Genomic DNA, 21760 nt, shown 5'->3' on the forward strand with positions numbered 1-21760 from the left:
CCTCTCTCAAATAAATAAATAAATCAACAACAACAACAACAACATACACACAAAGCTAATCCCTAAAAAAAAAAAACCCCACATCCTATAGGAAAGCATGCTATCTACTCGAGCCCCTGCACACTGTAGGAAGGCAGCTTGGAGTGGCGAGCTCAGTTCTTGATTTGGTTTTGCGGGATATGGAGCCCAGGCCTCCCCTAACCACCAGCAGTGTGAGTCTTAGTTCCTCATCTGTGAAGCAGTGGCGTTAATAGCTGCTTGCCTGCCCACCAGACGGAGTTGGTAAGAGATAATATATGTAAAGCACCTAGCACTATGCTTCATCAAAGAAAGTGGCCATTAAATGCTAACCACTAGTATCGTTAGTAATTCTATTAGTGTTATCCTTATTAATAGTAATCATAATACATTCTTCCCTCGGAAGGGAAATACTTGTGAGTTTGTGTCTTGTCTGTGGTCCTGCCTCGGGATGGAGTTAGGGAGCCTGGAGTCATAGACTGGTTCCGCCTAAGTCTTTGCTTTCACTGGGACCCATAGCGCAGACTGCCAACCAGCTTCTTTCCGCTGCCGCACCAACGCGAAGGGAGCTTGGCTTGAGGGTGGAAGGATTAGGTCAGACCTATTGCCACTTTTGGAAGGATAACCTAGTGATAGTAACTCATAATAGTTTTGTGATGCCTTGCACGTTTTCTGGTGTTTCCGTATGTGTTAGGTCATTTTTTCCTCATGTGTACAGGAAAAATAATATACTTTGTGGAGGCAACTTGACCGCTTTCCCACAGTTTTCGCACTTACTGCATGCTCCTGGGGAAGTTACCTTCCTTTGGGTGCTTCAGTATCCTCAACTGGAGTGCAGTGGAAGGTTCTCATTAAGACTATAGGACAATATGGGGCGCCTGGGTGGCTCAGTGGGTTGAGCCACTGCCTTCGGCTCAGGTCATGATCTCAGGGTCCTGGGATCGAGCCCTGCGTCAGGCTCTCTGCTCAGCAGGGAGCCTGCTTCCCTCTCTCTCTCTCTCTCTCTGCCTGCCTCTCTGTCTACTTGTGATCTCTCTCTGTCAAATAAATAAATAAAATCTTTAAAAAAAAAGACTATAGGACAATAATTAGGACAATAATTAACACATAGTAAGTGCTCGGTATTAGAAGCTGTAATGGAGTGGACGATTTCTTTCTCATTAAAATCTTTTTAAGTGTTCTTGAAGGAACTGTTCTTTATTAGGCATCTACTGAATGCAAAATGTTTTCACATACTTTTTCATGTATTCCATTTCTCACCCGAGCACTCAAGAAACTTGATCAGGGCCACGTGGCTAACAAGTGGTGGGGCTGAAATGAATGTTCAGGCTTCTGCTTTCCAACCATCTGCTTTTCCTAGGATTCTGCCCTGCCCCATATACCAGTTGACAATCTAGAGCTGGTGGTGTTGTCTACAGGGAAATGTGCAAGCTTCAGGGAATATGTACCTGCCTCTACAAAGCAACTTTTGATTTAAAAAAAGAATGATATTGCTGCATTTTGTCTAGTATTTGGAATTGTTTAAAACAACACCGAAATACCTCTGTAAGTTTGATTCAACATTATTACATTCAACTTTATGGAAGAACATAATAGAGTGAAACTTACAACCTTGAATCGCTGACCATAGGGGTTTGTTTGTGTGCCTCTCTCCAGGTCACTTGGAGATCCTGGCCTTGGAGGCCGGTACTCACCTGCACTTCGTGTTTCTATTATGTTTCACAGCTGAAATGTTACTGTAGGCCAGTAATTCTCAACCCTTCGAGGATATCAGAATCACCCTGAGGCCTTGTTACAGGATAGATTGCTGGTCTCATCCCAGAGTTTGAGTCAGTAAATGGAGAGGCCCCATAATTTGCATTTTTCCCCATGTGATGCTGATATGGTGGTCTGGGTACCACTTTTTGAGAACCAGTGCTCTAGACCAGGAGTCAACAAACTTCTATAAATGGCCAGATAGTAAATATTCTAGGCTTTGTGGGTCGTACAGTCTCTGATACAGATACTCAACTCTGTGGCTCAGAGCAGCCGTAGATCATTGTAAGTGAATGAATGTGACTGTACTTATGGGCATTGAAATTTGAATTTCTTATAATTTCACATGTTAAAAAATACTATTTTTCTTATTTCTTTTTTGCCCATTTATAAATGTAAAATTCATTTTTAGGTTGTGGACTGTACAAAAACACAGACAGCAAGCCAGATTTGGCCTTCGGGCTGTAGTTTGCCAACCCTTGACATGCAATTGTGACATGTTGGGGAATTTTCAAACTATTGTTTTAATTATAAAAGTAATGCATGCAAGTGGGTAGTTTAAAAAAAATCTAACAGTGTAGAAGAAAATAAAATGAATCAGGGAGACTTCCTCCCCACCCCAGGCCCAATCACATGTCCTGGAAATAACCACTATTGATGAATATCAATTTTCAGAAATTTTATAGAGATATACAAGCTAATATAAATGTATAAATTTCACCAGTCTATTTCACCAGTCCCCCATGGATGGACATTTGCGTTATTCCCCATTTATTTTCTACCACAAGGTGAGGGTACATCTTCTTACATCCATTACTGCATAATATCTGCAAGGGAAAGCCCTAGGAGATGAGTTGCTGAGTCAAAGGATATATGCATTTAAAATTTTGATAGCTATTTCTTAATTCCTTTTATGGGCACTTTAGGACCCTGAATTCGTTTTGTTTCAGGGTCACACCCTACATTTCTGTTTTTTAGTCTTTATCTGACTTGAGCATTCGTCATGGTGCATTTCGGTAGAATGCCTCTCGCTGCACGTGAACTTAACACAAAGTAGTAATCCTATCAAGGGCAAAAAGTGCAGCTGGCAATTTGTCCATGATTCTTGAAAGGAAAACAGCTTTAAAGAATATAAAGCCACCCAAACAGTGCCCTGAACCTAAGATCATCCTGGACATTGCTGGGGAAGGTTCCACAGCAGAAATTGTTCTTTTTGCAAACCTGGTACTTAGCAGTTGCCTCTATACGTTTGTTTCCCGTTAGAGTGAAGTTTTCCATTGTCAAACATGTATGTAAACATAGTATTAGCTAATAAATACGCTGTGCTATTATTGTACTAGAACTCAGAATATCACCGCTTTCCTTTCTATTTGGGGCTTTTCCTTTTTGAGCCAGTAAAGGATTAGGATAATGATTTAACAGACAACAATGGAACATCTTAAAATGTAGCCCTCTGGTAGGTTTTTTAACTTAAAATATGCCTATTTCTGCTCACAGGTTGTCATAGAATTTTCTCTTCACCACTCAATCCTATCTCCTTACACAAGGAGTCAAGCAGTCAACAAAGAAGAAATTTCTTTTTCCGGAGACAAAGAGAGATTTCCCACAATATAGTTTTGCCGGCTGCCGTCTCTTCAGCTCACCCAGTCCCCGAGGTACCGTGTTGCCTATTATCTGCTGCTTTTTCCAGCCAGGATGAAGCTTAGCCGCAGAAATGAACCAGTGTCTTTGCACCTTTGATTTCTGAGCCATTTGAATCATGATTTTAAAAGTTGGTTTACGACCTGAAATTGTGATTTGAGAAGCAGTAACATCTGCAGTTCTATAACATTATTTTTTTTAAATAAAGCTCTGAGCTTACAGCTGCTTAGCTTACTTAGGAATTAGTTTCTACTGTGAAATTTTCTATATTAAATTTCTAACACGAAGGTAAAAGTACATGTCTCTAGTTTCTTAATCTTTTTAGAGAAAAAAAAATGGACTGTAAAACTGGGATCATTCAAGAGAGATTACTTGAAACTAGTACACTAGATGTTTTTTCCTAAAGCCTGCTCTTGTACTTTCCATAGTATTAATGCTGCTGTTTTTGAATCCTCCTTTAGAGTAATTAAATAAAAACCTTTTGCCTCAGAGCATTCTTGATTTTTTTCTCAGAGAGTACAATTCTGTGGAAAGACAATCTACCCATGTTTCGAAATGAAAAATGAAGGAGATGGGGGGGGGTCATGTAGGAAGAATGAGAACACCTGAAAGAATTCTAGATTTGTCACAAAAGTCACCTGCTTTCCCCCTCTGATGCATTTTTTAAACAGTAAACCCACATTAAGTATATTATACTCCCTGAAGGTGAGTGGCCCCTTTTGTGTGTGTGTGGAAAGGGGCCAATGAGACAGGCTACCAGAGCCCAGAGGATGTTCCTGGTGTTTCTGTGCTGGGAAAGAAAGGGAAGCCTCCAGAGAGATGAATGTATTGTTTTAGAATGCCAGTGACAAGCCCGGAGCCCTTCTGCCTGTAATTGTAACCTGGCCACGTCGTCGCAGGGCCGAGTGGAGACAGGAGTGCAGTCTGTGGGGGACACTGCGTGAGCTTCCGTGGGCACTGGTGGCAAAGCTGGAGGAGTGGATGCTTGCCCCGAGCTCAGCCAAGCACTGGCGTGCCCTGTGTCACAAAGGCCCACCTGAACATGAGGATAAGGGAAGGTCTTAGAAGTGAAGGAGTGATGCGCTTCACAGAGAGCAGACCTCTAAGCTCAGCCCTTCCAGAGTCACTGTGAGGCCAGCTGAAGAGTCTCGTCTCCCTCTGCCTCCTGTCCCCCTCAGCCTCCTGTCCCCAAGTGCTGTGCACGCTTACTCGGTAGGGTTCCACAGTGCTTATGTGGCAGTGTCCGTAAACAGATTGCTAAGAGCTGAGCACAACCTTGGGACTGAAAGAAGCTCTGTGTGTAAAGTAGTTATTTATTTTCTGAATACTGCCCATAGGTTTAAGGAAGCAGTGGAGAATGTTCTACAAGGGTGATCAGAGTTGAACATTTTGAGTTTGGGGGATTTCTTGGTTTTTGGCAAATCATGGGAATGTTCTAGGTATTTTTTTTTTTTAATGTACTTTAAAAAAAAAAGAAAGAAAAAGAAAAGAAAGCTGTTGGGTTTTGTTCTCTAGTCCCTTCTTAGTTTGGGTACAGTTGCCGAGTGCAAGAAAAGTGTATATGTAATAGGCTTCAGGGGCCTTGAGAGTCAGCCTTTTACATATATTCATTCGGAGAGGGTGTTGTGAGCTATCCTTTGCATAAATTTTATCTTTGTGTTAAGAAGATGAAAGTACTCTTAATTAGCCATTTGGCAATTTGGAAGCTTGGTGCTCTTTTTCCATCAACGACAAGAATGCTTCTTACAGGGTTGGGAGGAGGAAGAAAAGAAAACTACTGTTTGTTTTGACCAGAAGTCTACTTCAGACCAGTTTGACTCAAAGCACAGTAAGGTTAACAGACCATCCAGAGGCAGCACTAACAGGCAATGTTAAGTTCAAAAGGGCAGGGGAAGGAACTGGGGGCAGCCTGGAGGGTCTGTCGTGCTGGCTTCGGAGGTCGGTGCTCCGGCAGGAAGGGCAGAGCTCCATGAAGCAGGAGGCTGTGTCCGAAAAAATGATCCCATTGTCGTGTGCTGGGTTCTGATCTTCATTTTCAATCCTTTTTCCTCAAGCACATAAAGAAGCCAGACTATGTGACGACAGGCATTGTACCCGACTGGGGAGACAGCATAGAAGTTAAGAATGAAGATCAGATTCAAGGGCTTCGTCAGGCTTGTCAGCTGGCGCGACATGTCCTCCTCTTGGCTGGGAAGAGTTTAAAGGTGACGTCTCAGCAAACCTCAGAAGGACTTACAGAAGTCGCAACAAAACCCTTCTCTTTCCCCTCTCTCCCTTTCGCTCTTCTTGCGTACACATCTCATTTGTTAAAAAAAAATCAAGTCAAGCCTTGGGATGGGGGAAGGGGATTTTATTATTTTGTGTGTTTATTCTAGAGGTAATTTAAAATCCAAATTCAATTTTAAGTAGCAGGATTCTGGAGATATTTTGGGCCCAATCAGCCTATCCCACTTGATCAATGGCAGACAGCTTTGACTTCTGCCCCTTTTTCCTGCCTGTAGTTTCTGCTTTGACTCCCCCACATTATTTCTGTGTGCCTGAAGAGTTGTTCTGCCTCATTCTTTGTCTCCTTTTCTCTGCATTAGTTCTGCAAAGCAAGATTAGAGCATATATACAAAGCTATGGGTAATAGAGAAATGTAATTACAGACGACTGTCTTACTATAAGATTTAGTTTTCCAGAATAATCTGAAACACTCTGCTTTTTAGGGGTCATTAAAAAGAAAAAGAAAAGTACGGGTCTGTAGTTTCCAGAAGGTGGGCAGAATTTAGGAAGTGCGTCTCAATGGTGAAATCACTTAGGGTGTCACCTGTGTAATAAACTGGTTATAGGAACATAATTAAGCATAATGTGAATATCAAATGACGCATAGAAAGATATTGAAGAAATAGGTAATTTTTAATAAAAGATTTTGTTTTAGAATCTTATTTATGACTTATGAGTTTATGGAGGTATCTTCATATACTAAAAAAACTCAATTTTAGGTTTTGTTTTTTTTTTTAGTTTGAGAGTAATTGGATGCCTATTAATAAGAGAGAAATGTTTTTTAAAAACACAATGGATTTACTTAAGCATGAAAGAAAGCAAGATTTGTGAAAAACAAATTTCTACAATATGTATCAGGCCGAGTTTTTTTTTTAAATAATGATCCATAATCTTCTCATCATTGCTGCAAAGCCCATGTAAGCTTTCACTGAGATAAAGAGGTGTGGGTCGACTTACTTTTTCAAGCTTTGTCATCTAAACTGAAGCTACTTTTGAGAATTTATATGCTTCAGCTAGCCTGAGGCCCTAGCCCTTGAGGAAGAGGAAGGAAGTGCCTAAGAACCTCTCTGTGAAGTGTTCAGGCTCAAAAGTAGACATATCATTTAATGACTCAACAGATAATTTATAGGATCTTAGGGCTTACAATTTCCATTTCCTAACAGCCCATAACACCATCATATACCCAAACGATTATCAAAAAGGCACAATTGAAATTTTTCATGTTAACCCCCATTAATTAAAATATTGTATCACGTGTTTATCACAGTCTGTACAGTCTCATTTGGAAGTGCTGTAGCTAGAGACATGGTCAGCGAGTGCAGGAAATGTCTTCAACTGTGGCTGCACAACTTCTTTATTTAATATTTTAGGTCGACATGACAACTGAGGAGATAGATGCTCTTGTCCATCAGGAAATCATCAGTCACGATGCTTATCCCTCACCTCTAGGCTATGGAGGTTTTCCAAAATCCGTTTGTACCTCTGTAAACAACGTGCTCTGTCATGGTATTCCTGACAGGTATTTATTGCTTAATAACATATTGTTCCTTTGGAAACTAAACCATGAGACCAAAGATCTGTAACACACGGTGAAAGACACTAGCTTAATTGAAACCCACCTGCAAACTTGTGAAGCTGATTATGGTAAAACAAAAATTTCGAAGTATTTTGCTTCTAAGTGGACATAATTTAACATTTGTTAAAGCAGTGTGTAGTCCAAAAAGGTCATTACTCCTTAAATATTGGTTGTACGTTCTTAGATTTTAACCATATAAATGGTAAAAATCCAAATGTAGGCAAATAGAGGTCATCAACTATTGTTTCAGCTCTTTGCAGAATTAAGGTAACCAATAAGTACTTTCTTAAAGAATTTTGAAAAGATTTTTAAACAATAGCAATATGTTCATATTCTGTATTTCTTGTAAAATGGGATGTGACTAATGTAACTTAAAGATTAGATATAGTTTTTCCCATTTATTCCTCTTCCACTCCAAATTACCATTGCAATTCACTGGGCTCGTGATAGTCTTAGTATTTATTTGTACATTCCTCTTATTGAGATCTGTCTATCACCATTTTTATTCTGTTTACGTTTCAGTCGACCTCTTCAGGATGGAGATATTATCAACATTGATGTCACGGTGAGTAAATAATATAAAAAATAGTCTTTGATCAACTTCGGAATTGCTGGTAGCACCAGGAAGAATTGTGGATTGAAAATGCGAGCCGCACCAAGGGAAGTGCTGTTTACTTCTAGACCCAGACGCAAGCAGCTGGTTTCCTTTTTTGTCTTTAACTCCGTGTTTATTCCAAGTAAACCCAGGCCTGACTTGAATTTAGGGCTGGAATCAGATGCACTGAGATCAATGTTGGCCTAAGTGAAATGTCAACCCAATCCTGCTATGTGTCATGTTTTTGAGAAGGTGTAATTGTTATTGATCCACTGTGTAGTTAAAGCAGAGCACCACAGCACTGGGCAGCTGCTGAAGCTAGATATGTATGAGATGAGCTAACGCGAAGAAAGCCAGCATTTTTCCTTCACTCTGCCAAGATTGATCTTCCTCTTCCTGCTGATTTTGAGTGGGGCCTGTCATTATCTTACTCTGTCATTAGGGGCTACATTGGCCTGTGTGTGTCAGTCTATTTGGACAGCAACTCTTTTGCTAGCAGTGTTCCCTAGATTTATTAAAATCCCTGAAGGTAACGTCGTGCTCCATTTGTGGCATCGAGGGTACAGAGAGCCTTGAACTCGGAGCATACAAGCAGAGTGGTTTTCTCTCTGAACCCAACTTTTTACCAAATGGTTAACAGCCTTTCTTTTAAATAACAACCCAAAGTGATTTAACGTGGGAACTTCAAACTGTACAAGTGCCAACCTTTTCTAATTCCCTCAGCCGTTCACGAGTCTCAGACTTGGATTATTTGCGCTTTGGCAGTTTATTTTACTAAGAAAGTTCGCAGGGATCCCTTTGGATTATGCGGATTGGAAATAAATTCTGTGCATTTGGTGATTAATAAACAAGTTTTAAGTGAATAAATAAAATTTAATCATCTGATGAGAACCGGTTGAGAGAGACAACATTCAAGGAGTATAGCTTCTATGAACGAGGAAATATTTTCCATGATAGTTATTTTGTATCCAGACCATGAACTTAGGTAGGTGTGGGAATGAGGTGGAAATTGGCATCCAGTTGAGTTCAGCCAAATTTTTAGTTGTTTGAATTAACTCACCCTCTTTTTTTCACAGCAGATTGGATGGTGACATAGCCAATGATGCCTTTATCGCTGCTACTCTTTCATATATCATTTTGTCCTCAGAATACTTGAGCATTTACTCCACAGATATTCTGTTGGTTTATCTTTCCTACTCAGAATCATGTAGGAGGAGATATTTTATGAAGTATGCCTGAAATAAATATTTTTCCTGATATACTTTTCTTTTGAATTGTAACTGATTTGGGGGTTTTACATTTATTGTCTCACCTAATCACCCCCTAATAAAATATTGCTGCTTTGAATGAAGTCAGCACGCTCTTTCCTACTGCTCCCAATGCATCCAGAGAGAATATTCCATGCCTTTTCTGTTTCCTGAAGACTTTTAATGAATTTTTAACATTCAGATATATCACAGTTGCAAAACTCATAAAGCAAGGTCAAACACTTCAAGTGTCTCAAAATATAAAGGAGTCAAGAAGAATTGGTCGCTATCTTCATAAATTATATTTCTTTTTTTTAATCCCTTCCCACAAATTATATTTCTTGTGAGATATGTTATTAAGTGAAAGACTCCATTATGAGTCTTACATTTCTTACATCATCAGAAAGTACTCGTTGTGCATTTTATAATTGTTTACATCTAGTATATATCACAAGGAAACAGACTTCTTTCCCCCTTGGAAGCTGAATTTAAAAAAAAAAAAAAACTATGAGATGCCTAGAGTAGTTGCTCAATAAATATTTCTTTAATAAATGAAGTACAAAACAAGAATACTTTGTGAGCATAAACCCTAATTATAGATAACTGCCATAGGCTTTCAGAAGTGTTATTATTCTCATACATATTGAATCTTTCACGTAGTCATTTGGAAAACTAGCAAAAAGTAATATAAGAAGCCAAAAATTTTTAAAAATATCTTTTACTTAAATAACAGTTACACAAACACTGAATTATACATTTTTAAAATAATTACTCATATTAGCAACAGTAACATAATTGTTTATCAAATCAAACTTGTACTTTCTTGGACTGCAAATGGGAAAAAATGTATAAAACACTACTGTATTGCAAGGTAATTAAGGTCATTTGACACAGTAGAGAAAACATTTGATTAGAAGCCAATACTACTTCTGGATCTACCCCTGTATTTTTGCCAGTAACCTTAGATGAGTTACCTGTTTAAGCCTCAGGTTTCTGACTTATAAAGTGAAGATGAATAAAGACTTTTCCTGCTTCCCTTACAGAGTGTAGTAGAGTGTTTTTGTGTGTGTGCAGAATAGTATACAGATTTAAGACATTAACTCAGTATTAAAATAGCTCAGATAAATATCTTTTTTATAAGTTTCCACATTCTACTTCATGAGAAAGAGAAATGTGAAAAATAATTACCTAGGTCAAATTAATGCAAAATAGCAAATTCTGTGCTCTATCTGAGGATCAGTATTCAACCAGTCCCTTCTACCTTGTGTATTTATTATAGTGTTTGTTAATTATTGATTTTTATAATGACTCTGATGTCTTCCAAGATCCTATAGGGCCTGCTGACAACTGATAAAATTGTATTTTCTGTAATTTTATTCTTAAGCCTATTTTGTTATATTTTAATCCTTTAAGACCCCATGTATAGTGTCTTCTGTTAACATTCTGCTATCTGTAACAATTGACTAAAGTTTCACTTCCAGACAGGATCTTTCCCTAACATATTTCATTCCCATATTGAGCCACTTCACTTCTTGGAACAAAATTCTCCTACTGTCTAAGACTGACATGTCTATTTTATTTCTTCTTGTTGTCTATCACTTCCAAATGTAGAATTGGTAAATAAAAGATCGAGTGTCTTCAGGACACTGAAGAAACTTTTCACTATGTTAAATACTTCTAGGTTCCCTAGAGCTATTGTAGTAATTGTGGGTCAATGTCTTTGGTCACTAATTTATGCATGTATAGTTTTGTCTTCTCAGAAATAAAACATTATACTAGCATTGCTAATCATAGTGCTGAAATAGCCATTCTAGTTGCATATTTATTTCTGAATTTTGTAATATCATCGTATGGCTTCATCTTTTTTAATTTCTGTAAGGCTTTAGCATATCTTTTTTTTTGTAGGGAAACGAGTAATTCTGGAAGGGTGAAACATATGAATCTACTAAATACATAAATGAACACAATATATACTTTTGGAAAGTACATTTTTAAACAAGGATGTATTTTTAAATGTTTGCCTGTGTTTAGGTCTATTACAATGGCTACCACGGAGACACCTCTGAAACGTTTTTGGTGGGCAATGTGGATGAATGTGGTAAAAAGTTAGTGGAGGTTGCCAGGAGGTGTAGAGATGAAGCAATTGCAGCTTGCAGAGTGGGGGCTCCCTTCTCTGTAGTTGGAAACACAATCAGGTAAGCCTTACACTGACAAGTAAAGGGAGGGTTGGCAAATGGTACAAAGGTTATTGGTGGCTTGGTATAAAGTTGATGACATGTTTTATGATTCACAACCATCATTTCAGTCTGATATCAGTATGTGAACTGCCAAGCTGCAATGTTGTTCCCTGGGCTTAAAAAAAGAGAGAGAGAGAGATTTTAAAACAGTGAATTATACTGGGGTCAGCAGGAAACTTACAGGAGCAGCAAGCAATATTTATATGACTGCTTTAGTTTAAGCTCGACATTTTGGTCTGTAGTGTTCCTTTACTCAAAATCACACCAAACATGGAAGAAAGTAACTAAGAAGGGGATAAGCATCCCAACTCTTGGATAATGAAACAGGAGAAAAGCTAAATTTTATAAAGGAATGAAGTGAAACATATTCCTGTAATACAAACATTTAAAAAAAAACTAGCTCAAGCAAGACTTACCTTTCAAATTAGTGGATTAGCAAACAGGCTGAAAGGGCGAGTTTATGTCCTTTTCCTGTCTGGTTCATTTTTTTCCTGTAAACCATTATTTATCTTCCAAACAGCATTCTATGCTTGCTTTTTGAGTGTATGTGTATTTTCTGAATTCAAGACTTTTCCCCGTAATCTGTTACCTACTTTTAGATCTTTTTTTAAAACCCCTATAACTGTTTTGAAGTAGACATTCAGAATATGTGTTTTCATTCAAAAGTAATACATTTTGTTAAAGATGATCACATCAGTACCTTTTAAAGTACTGTTCTCATTAATATGAACCATTGAATACTTCCCGTTTGTCTAAAGGATGGAAGGCTTAGTCACCTTGAAAAGATGCTGCCTCTTTTCTTCGTAAGCCCTCAAACACTTTAAGAAAAAAGGCAGTAAAATATCAGTTAAATGTATTTATGGCTTTAAAAATATTGTAACAATGTCTGAATCAAACTTTAGTAAAATCTCTTTGGGTTATATCTGGGAAGCTTTTATTGAAGACTTTGAACAAAATTGTGTTTTTGACAGTTTTAAATTATAGGCTAACTAGCCTGGGAAAAAAGGATAGTGTCTCTCTGTTCTTTCATAGGAAATGTTGAATCAGACCCCTACTGGGAAAAGAAATTTAATGCATATCTCACTATCTTACTGTCCATGAATATAATAGAAATGAATTCAAAATGCAGTTTTATTTTTGCAAATGGGATGAGTCGATAGATGTATCTCATATTTTTGAACACCTAGGGTTCAACAAATTTGCTGGTGGTGCTCTTGCATTTTAACAAAATTTATTCTTCAGTAGAAGGGGGCAGAGAACACTAGATTCTTATTCAAGCATTCTATCGAGCTCTGCATTCATGGCTGTGTCTAAAGGGCATGTCAGCCTTTGATTCTCTCTGAGAGGTAATTATCCTTTTCCTGTCACGGAACAACAAATGATAGCTAACTACAGAGGCACATTTGCAGTAGTCACATTCATCAACTGCAGAAAAAAAAATTCAATTTAATTGTGCAACACAGCTGCACACGGGCTTTTGAGCATTTCTGTTGTTCTCCCTGTCTCGCTATTCCTCCCTCCAGATCTATTTTTTAAACTTTTTTTTTCTGGTTATTTTTTCCCCTTTTTGTCTCTTCTTCCATTTTTACTCTCTGTACTTTCTTGTTAAAGTAATTTTCCTTTGTGGCTCTCATTCTTTTTTCCCCATTGAAGGCTATGAATGTAGAAAATTATCACAATTACTCATATAATTGAGCCTCTTTGTAGCAAGTGCAACTCCAGTAGCCTTTCTCCATCATGAAAATGGTTTCATTATAGGGTTTTTCATATTCTCTGACACCATCTACACAGAGGAACAGGCGTGCGGATGAGATGTGCTAGGAACAGGCTAGATCAGTAAGGTCACAGTAGGAATAATTAGCTCTGCTATGGAAAGAGCATCTAGGCCTTTTACTGCTACATAAATGTACTGTCCGTGGCTTTTAGTCACAAAAAAACTTACTAACAAATGGAGCTCCCGCCTACTACTTTGAAAAAAAGATTTGTATCAACACTACAATTTTCCATCATTAAGACTAATAACACAGAGCCTAGTATACATCAAGGGGAATAAAAAGAAAAATCTCACATTCAAGTGGCGGCTGGGTGCTGACCTTTGTTCCCTTTTTTTGTGTACGACTTAACTCTTTACAAAAAAGAGCCACACGCCACACCAACATGCAGGTGAACTCCAGCTAGTACTAGCAAAGCACAGCATTCAGTCGGAAAATCTGATAAATCTCCATGCAGGATAATGCATTTCATTACATATTCACTACATTAATTCTAGCTACATAAAAAAAAAAGAAGAAGAAGAGGAAGAGTAGAATTGAAAGTGACATTGGGTTTTAGCTATCTGGATGCAAAGGTCAGTTTTCGCAGGGTATGAATTTGCATGGACAAGCTCCTTTGAAAACCAGATCAGTCCCAACAGCTACACTTACAAAACTATGTGAAAAATAACAGACAATGAACTTTTTACTTTCACCCTGATACATTTCATTATTTGGATGGTTTCTGTCTGCCACCAGGGACTAGCCCATGTTAAGGCGGTGTTTCTGGACATCTATTATTTTGCCTTTTCTTATTCAGGCAAAAATCTCAAGGGAGTAAATAAACAGTCTCCACCTTTAAGCCAAAAGTACTTGGAATCATTACAGACTGAAGGTTTACAAACATCTTTCAACTCAGTCTCATTTATTTTAAGATATTCACCATCTTTTGCCTAGCCTCCCTCTACTGATGCACCATGAAAAGAACATTCAAGCTTCTTTTATTAGCAGTATGCTACCAAAAACCTAGTGATCCTTATAGGAAATTTCAAAATTCTCAGAAGCCTGTGAGGGTAGGAGGCTATCTCTGAAGAAGTATTGGCTATAATAGTTTAATGGAAAGAGTTCTCTGTGTGCCCTTTTGCTTCATGAGGGATGGCTAGTGATCTTTAGATTACAGTGTTATTATGCTCACTGTTACTCCATTTGCTTTAAATTATTTCTAAAGCTGTATATTCAAATTATCTCTAGATGATATGATCTGTACATATGAGAATATTGTGAATGTGTAGATTCATGCATCCCAAATATGTGACAGTTCCATCAAAAATAATTTAAACTTATAGTTGTAAATGTCATGATGAAAGTATCAATAAATGGTTTTTAATGTTTAATTCATAAGTATATGTTTTTATATTAATTTAGAAGACTATAAAGCAGATTTTTAAAAATAATCTCTTTCTATTAGATTATGCACATTTAAACAATAAGTGGCTCAGGCAAAATAAGTCATTTTAATGTCATCTGTGATGGATTTTTCTTGACAGCTACTGTAAATTACAATTACACTGCTTCTCTCTGCACATGAAAGTAAGCACTGCAATAAATTATCTTTTATTTCAATCCATCATGTCTGCTTTTCGGAAACAGAAAACCTCAAATAAAAGTTCAGCACTATTGTAAGAAAAACACAGTAATTTGTGATCCAGCTTGAAACAAAAAAATGTACCCCTCTTTCCAAAAACGGTTGTTGGCTTTCAAAAATATTACTAATTGTACTTAAACATTCCTTGTCGTTAGAGGGAATCCTTGGGCTCGTGCATTCCTTCATTCAAAGACTACTGTTTAAAATAAAAGCCTGGAAAGACTGAACTTGGAAAACCAGGGGCCATTTAATTAGAGCTGTGACCATTTGGAAATTAGTACTGTTTATAGGATTCGTGTAAAAATGGTGAGAAAATGATTTCCGTGTGCATTTTTTCTTTCTTGAGAAGAGTATGCACTTAAACACAGTACTCCTCTGCCCTCTTGGGGAATGTGTTCTTCGTCACAAAATGTACTTGAAATGTATTAAGAATTTTAATTCGTCTACACAATACTTCAATTGAGGAAAACTCTCTCATGAAAGGGAATTAAATGGAAGAAAACGGCCCCAAGAAATTCCTTAAACCGTAACTGAAACACGAACTGTAATAATAGGATGATTTCAAAGTAAGTTCAGGAAGTACATCTGTATACTTTCTTCCTTCTCTACCCTCTTCTCCCTCCCCAAATAGTCCCTATGAAGGACTTGAAATCGTAAATGCGCTCAGGCTCATGGGTAAGTGTTGTACTGTCTGATTTTTAGTTAAAGAAAAATCAGTACAGAACAGCTAATACCAGGAGAATTCTTTTCAGTAGGTTTCAGCAGAAAGAAGGCAGATCTCCTGAGTGGGAATGTCCAGGGCAAGAAGACCTCGGGCTCAGGAGGGGTCACAGCCGGGGAGGCCTGGTGTAGGGGAGCAGCTGAGGCATTTCTTGGGCAGCCCTGCCTGCCCAGCTGTTTCCACTTCCCTCAACACACCAGTGAAGGGAGGCACACGTGCTCCACCTTCCCGTGCCACAGTCAGGGTGACCACCACTGGCTTTCAGGTTAGAGTGGAATTTGCTACTACAGGTCCCTCGGATAGTCTTTTATGAATCTAGATTTAAGCCCTAGAATCAGGGCAAATCATTTCATGCTCCCCGTATATTCCAAATTAGGCGAAGGAGCATGATTTTAAATAGCAAATAGGAACGTTAGATTTGATCCCATTTAGTCCCCGTAAGTATGTGTGATAAAACCTCGCTACAGGGTGCCCGGGTGGTTCAGTTGGTTGGGTGTCTGCCTTCAGCTCGGGTCATGATACCAGAGTCCGGGGATCGAGTCCCGCATCGGGCTCCCAGCTCCGCGGGGAGTCTGCTTCTCCCTCTCACCTTCTCCCCTCTCATGCTCTCTCTCACACACACTCTCTCTCTTTCAAATGAATAAAATCTTTTTAATAAATAAATAATAAAAAGCTCACTCCAAATCCACAAGGGAAATACCCTGAAAGGCAGACCGAAATCTATACTCAGCTCCTGGGAATCAAGCATTGAGATGATGCCCAGCCAAGGAACTGAGCGAAATTTGTCCTGCGCTTTTCCTCTTTTCCAACCGGCTGTGAAATCCTGACCTTTGCATTCATGACACATACATTCTGTGATACTCCTATAACCGTAAGTTCCAGCAGGATCCAGGCAGTAAATTGTTGTAGGAGAATGCACTCAAATATCTTTAGCACCTTGTAATTGCACAGCTTCTTTTATGAAGAGGAATGAGAGGTGTGATGGCAGAGGGACCCCAAGTGTTTTTTCAGAGTGGGCTTTCTTCCTCTCTTCTCATCAGAAATTAAAATGAAGATTGCCATTGTAACACACATTAAAGATGTAGCTGTGATGCCTGCCAATCTGTTAGATCCTAGGGTTTTGTTTTGTTTTATTTTGTTTTTTTTCTTTAAAGGAAAGAAAGTAGGAGAACAGTTTATGGAATGTTCTTAGAATCATTGAGGTTTGTTGGGACTAAAGTCACATAATTTGCACTTTCGGTAGGACCCATTCTTGCAAAAAAAAAAAAAATCTAGATCATTATTGTCTTACGTAATAATCTCTCTTCCACCCTCTATCCACTCTCCATTCTCAGTTTTTTTTTGGAAATTGTGTGGTACAAGTAGAAACACCTTGGGAAAGTTTTTATACCTCCTGCCCCAACTGCACAGACACACAGAAATAACTATAACCACAAAGTACAAATTTAAGAGAGAAAGATGTTGACTTGTTGTTCCTGTTATTGACTCATGCATAGCTTACCTGTTTCTGCACTCTCAGTTACATGGAAATTAAGTCTGAATAAAAGGCTGTCCATTTGCTACTTAGAGTGACATCCTGGTATAAGGAAAGGCATCTTGCAGGTCCGGAGATGAAAGTTAAACATGTTCAGAGATAAGAGTATTGACGTGAGTGTCAGAGATGCTGCTTCTGAGTTCATGTTCAGACTAAACCTAAGGTCTATTGGAAACCTAGTTTGGGATCGAAGAACTTTGACTTTGATAAGAATTTAAATAGTTGGGGCCCCTGGGTGGTTCAGTGGGTTAAAGCCTCTGCCTTTGGCTCAGGTCATGATCCCAGGGTCCTGGGATGGAGCCCTGCATGGAGCTCTCTGCTCAGCAGGGAGCCTGCTTCCCTTCCTCTCTCTGCCTGCCTCTCTGACTGCTTGTGATCTCTCTCTGTCAAATAAACAAAATCTTAAAAAAAAAAAAAAAGAATTCAAATAGTAGTCCTGTAAATCCCGATCCATTGTTATGGTTAGGGTTAGGGCACTAACCCCGCATGAAAATATAAATTGTTCATGCTTTATATGTTTTAACTTTCTCGTGCTCTTAGAAATGAGTGTGTTCACCTGATTTCAAAAACAACTTCTTAACTTTGTATGTGAGGATTTTAAGGTTGAATTCTATATGCCAGGCTTCATTTCTATGGATGGAATAGATGGAAACCTGTACATTTTGCATGTAGAAAGAACAAATATAGCATTAAGAATTAGGAATCACAATACTAGCTTCTCTTAAGCATCACAGTGATTAAAAAGCATTCTGTGTGAATTTTGTTAATGACATAAGTCTTGAGTGGAAACCCCAAATGATGACAAAGTTTTGGAGTATTTCAAGAATATTGACAATGCGGTTTGACCTATTGTATGAGTGTGTCTGTTTCTAAAATGCATAATGTTTTGAAGTAGGCCAGAAAAAGGAAACTATAAAAGTAGGCGGTCACATTTCTAGGTTGCATTTTTGTTTCTCTGCTCAGTTCCCAAATCAGTAGTAATTTGCAAAGTCTTTGGTGAAATCTTATACAAACCAGGCAAGTTTTTATGACCTGCATTCAATGCACATGGGTATGCATACCGATCCGTATATGTGTGCATGCACACTCACTTGTTGTCTAAAAGTGGCCTTGTTTGAATGCTTTACTAAAGTAAATGAAGCAAACTACCATGTTAGATACATACCTTTTTTCTTCATTTATCCAAAGGGAGTCGTTGCATGCAATGGCAAAAATTTTAATTATTTCAGAATAATGAAAACATTGTACCGTCTGACTCTAAATATAACTGATTTTTTTTCTCTTTCAGAGACTGTTTTAAAGTGACTTTATCTAAGTATGTGTTAAAAACTTACCTAATTTAATTAAAATTTTTTTCGGTCGCTTTAAAGCCGCATAACTCATCAGAATGGTTTCCAAGTCTGTCCACATTTTGTGGGGCATGGGATAGGATCTTACTTTCATGGACATCCAGAAATTTGGCATCATGGTAAGGAAGTTAATTTGGGAGCTATTTATTGGATGGAATCAGAATAAGGCAATTTTGCTCCTCATGTTCCTCTAATTTTGAATTCATACGATCATCCTTTTGTGTGTATGCATGTGTGTGTGTGGGGGGGAGGGGGTTACTCAATTGTAACCAGCACATTACTATGTTACTGGATTAGAGCCCAGCAGTTTCAGTCTCAGAATAGGGTTTATTTTGCTTTTTGTCTTCCCCTGAAGGGTGATGGCTGGAAGGCACAAGGGATATTTGTCTAGAAAAAGTTACTGAAAACAAAATGCCACTGCATCAATGTCCCAGCAGCATGCACATATGACTGTTTTCTGTTTTTCTTTTTCTACCCTCTTCTCTAACTGCTGACTGTTGTGGTTAAACTTCATTACATCCTACACAGCGTTGACAGCTGATGTATTTAGCAGCATGTACTCTTTAGTGATTTCTAGATTATACCCACCCTTGTATTCCTTCCCCAGAACCTCCTGTTTTTCACTGCCTGAGTGTGCACCTGACAATGAGAAGGCAAGGGTAGGTCAGAGGCAGTAGTTAGGGTAGGAGGCAATTCTGTAGAGTGCCCCCAAGGGGGGCTGCACACCTGGACAGGGACCGAAGGAAAGTTGGGCCTTGACCTGTGTGCTTGGGGTTGGAGCAGTCCCTAGAAGAAATGCTGGTAGAACCCCATTCCCTGAAGATCCCCGTGGACCCAGCAGGTCAGAATTCCTTTTGCACTAAAGAGCTCCACCTGCGGCAGCTCAGGAGCACAGAAAGAGTGTCTCAGGCGTGTGCCCCACCCTGCACCAATACTTGGAGTTATTTCAAGTCACCCCTGTCCTAGTCTCCTGCTTTAACGTGCACCCTAAGTGGCTGCCTTCCCTTAGTATCAGTTCCCCAAGATGTCTTTCTCTCTGGGGTGGAGGGCGGGACCTAGGACCCAGTGAAGCCAGGAGACCTGGAAGCAAGTGGCCAGGGGACTGTGGAAGTTGTCTAAAGCACACAACAGGTGTCTAAAACACCCCAGCTGCCTCTGCTAGCCCTTGGTACACCCTTCCCAGGGGCCTTGACCCCAAGCAAAGAAAATGACAAGTCTAAGGGTCAGAACCCCTTCTACCCTAAAAGAAAAAATAAATTAAAAAATAAATAAATAGTACCAAGGTCTTTTTGAACAATCCTGCCCTTCTAATTGTTTCTCTCTTTCTCTCCATTCCTCACTCCCCCTACCCTATATTTTTTGTTTTGTAGCAAATGACAGCGATCTACTCATGGAGGAGGGAATGGCGTTCACCATAGGTCAGTGCCCAAGCTTCCCTTTAGAGAGCCCTGGCTCCCTGGATCAAGGCAGCAGTGCTGGCCTAGGCCAGGCAGTCCCGTGAAGGAATAATAAAGCCAATCAGCGTAATGAAATAATTCAGATGCATAGCAAATCTGATTAAATAATATCCTCGAGCCCCATCTTCCTAAATCAGATACTTACCGACACATTTAGGAGACGGCAGCCATCCAACCTCTAATTCTGTTTCGAGCATAATGCAGTGTTTGGTGTTTTTTTGTTGTTGTTTTGGTTTGGTTTGGTTTGGGGGGTGTTTTTGGTTTGGTTTGGGGTTTTCGTTTTTGCTTTTGTTTTTTTCCAGTAACACCCAGTAACTAGAAGTGATCATGTCCCTTGCTCCCTGTCTGGCCGCCGTTCCTGGCTAATCATGTGACTGGTGTCACCACCAAATTCCAATCGTCTAAGACCCTAAAGGCATCATATTTCTGACTGTGGTACTTAATGGAGAAGCAATTAGAGTGAAATAAGAAAATTGTTATTTGCTGATTAATGAACATTTTAAGCACGTTTTAAAAATTCAAATATTTTAAAAAACTGACTGGTATTTATAAGAGGGACTGGTGTTTGGGTGGTTATTATCCACGGGGTCCTAATTAAGGCTTGATTAAAATGCCCTTTTTTTCTTAAAAAAATTATGAAGGAGACAACTTCATACATTTTTGAATGCGGTAGTGTTTCCTCTTCCTACTGTTTAGTTTGTAATATACTATGTAAGCAACATCAATTATCAGCCCTTGTGAGATGACAACAGGAACCCGTGGGGGAAGCACTTGGGGGGAGGGGAGGAGAACCTTCTTCTCTTTTTTCGTAATCAGCCGGAACGATATTTGACAAGAATGTGATTAGATCACTGCAGTAAATATTTTCCCTCTTACAGAGCCAATCATAACCGAGGGATCTCCTGAATTTAAAGTCCTGGAAGACGCCTGGACTGTGGTCTCCCTGGACAATCAAAGGTGTTTGCTTTCGGTGCCACTGCTTTGAGATGCTATGGGAAGGGAGAATTGGTCCAACGGCTCCCGCGAGCTGCTGTTCCCCGCCCCGCGGGCGCTCTCCCGCCTCCTGACCGCTGCGGTGTGTGTTTCAGGTCCGCCCAGTTCGAGCACACAGTTCTGGTCACGTCGGGGGGCGTGCAGATCCTGACCAAACTGCCCCACGAGGCCTGAGGAGCCGCCCGCAGGTCGCAGAGGCCGGGCGCTTTTTATCCTAAATTGCCGAAATCCAGCTGGAGAACTTTTAGAAGACACGGGCAAAACGGGAGGTCACGCAGTAACCAACCTAGCTTCTCCTCTTGGAAAAACCCGGTGGGGATCCGATCTCAAGCCCGGCCTTGGCCTCGGGGCTTCGGAGAGAGGGCGGGCTCGCCTTCCCACCCCGGGAAATGATTCTGGGGGGGGGATGGGGAGGCCCCGGTTTGGAAGGCGAAGGATTTCTAGAGATGCGTGGTTTTCTCTTCCCCTTGCCTTGATGCCCAAGTAAAAGCTTTCCCCTCCTAAGCCCATTGTGTCTGTTGTCCTTGCGCCTCTGACAGATACTAGAGGGAGAGGGTAGCTGGTTAATTTTTGAGTCTGAACTTTTCACATCTGCGGTTGGGGGAAAGAATGAGCCCAGATGTTAGCTGGGAATTTTTTAGAAGTCTCTTCTTTTCCCCTTGTGGGTCCCACGTTGGCACTAGCCCTTCCAATTCTTTTCCCTTCATAGCTGCTTTGGGAAGAAAAGATTAGCTAGCAAACCGTGGGGTTGGTTACACATATTTCCTTGCCTGTGAACCTTGCGTCTGGCTTCCACAGTGCTTTATCAGTCTACACATATGGCTTTCCTGGTTCCCTGTGGCTCTTCTGGCTCTTCCTCACATCCCTCATCCTGCCCCGAGCAGCCATCCCTGAGGTTACTTTTGAGGGACCCTCTCGCCCCTTCATATCTCTGTCACACACACACACACACACACACACACACACGTCTGTTGCA

At 39.7% G+C, this 21760-nt stretch overlaps 1 protein-coding gene across 2 annotated transcripts in view; it reads left to right on the top strand.

The window, feature by feature from the left end:
• The window catches only part of LOC111144934 (methionyl aminopeptidase type 1D, mitochondrial), a 40116-nt gene extending 18828 nt beyond the window's left edge, over positions 1-21288 (top strand). Inside the window, exons 2-10 of one of the 2 annotated variants that reach the window (XM_022499545.1) lie at positions 3271-3428; positions 5469-5618; positions 7050-7198; positions 7778-7820; positions 11129-11292; positions 18356-18453; positions 19705-19752; positions 20670-20748; positions 20880-21288. In XM_022499545.1, coding sequence (XP_022355253.1) covers positions 7056-7198; positions 7778-7820; positions 11129-11292; positions 18356-18453; positions 19705-19752; positions 20670-20748; positions 20880-20958 — 654 coding nt within the window. In that variant the 5' untranslated portion in view covers positions 3271-3428; positions 5469-5618; positions 7050-7055 and the 3' untranslated portion in view covers positions 20959-21288. Of the gene's footprint in view, positions 1-3270; positions 3429-5468; positions 5619-7049; positions 7199-7777; positions 7821-11128; positions 11293-18355; positions 18454-19704; positions 19753-20669; positions 20751-20879 lie in introns of those variants that run through there. The other variant, XM_022499554.1, reaches the window with a different exon arrangement.
• Positions 21289-21760: the final 472 nt, after the last annotated feature.

This window comes from Enhydra lutris, unplaced genomic scaffold, assembly GCF_002288905.1.
Source record: "Enhydra lutris kenyoni isolate GAN:26980312 unplaced genomic scaffold, ASM228890v2 scaffoldscaffold1, whole genome shotgun sequence".
NCBI classification, from domain to species: Eukaryota; Metazoa; Chordata; class Mammalia; order Carnivora; family Mustelidae; genus Enhydra; species Enhydra lutris.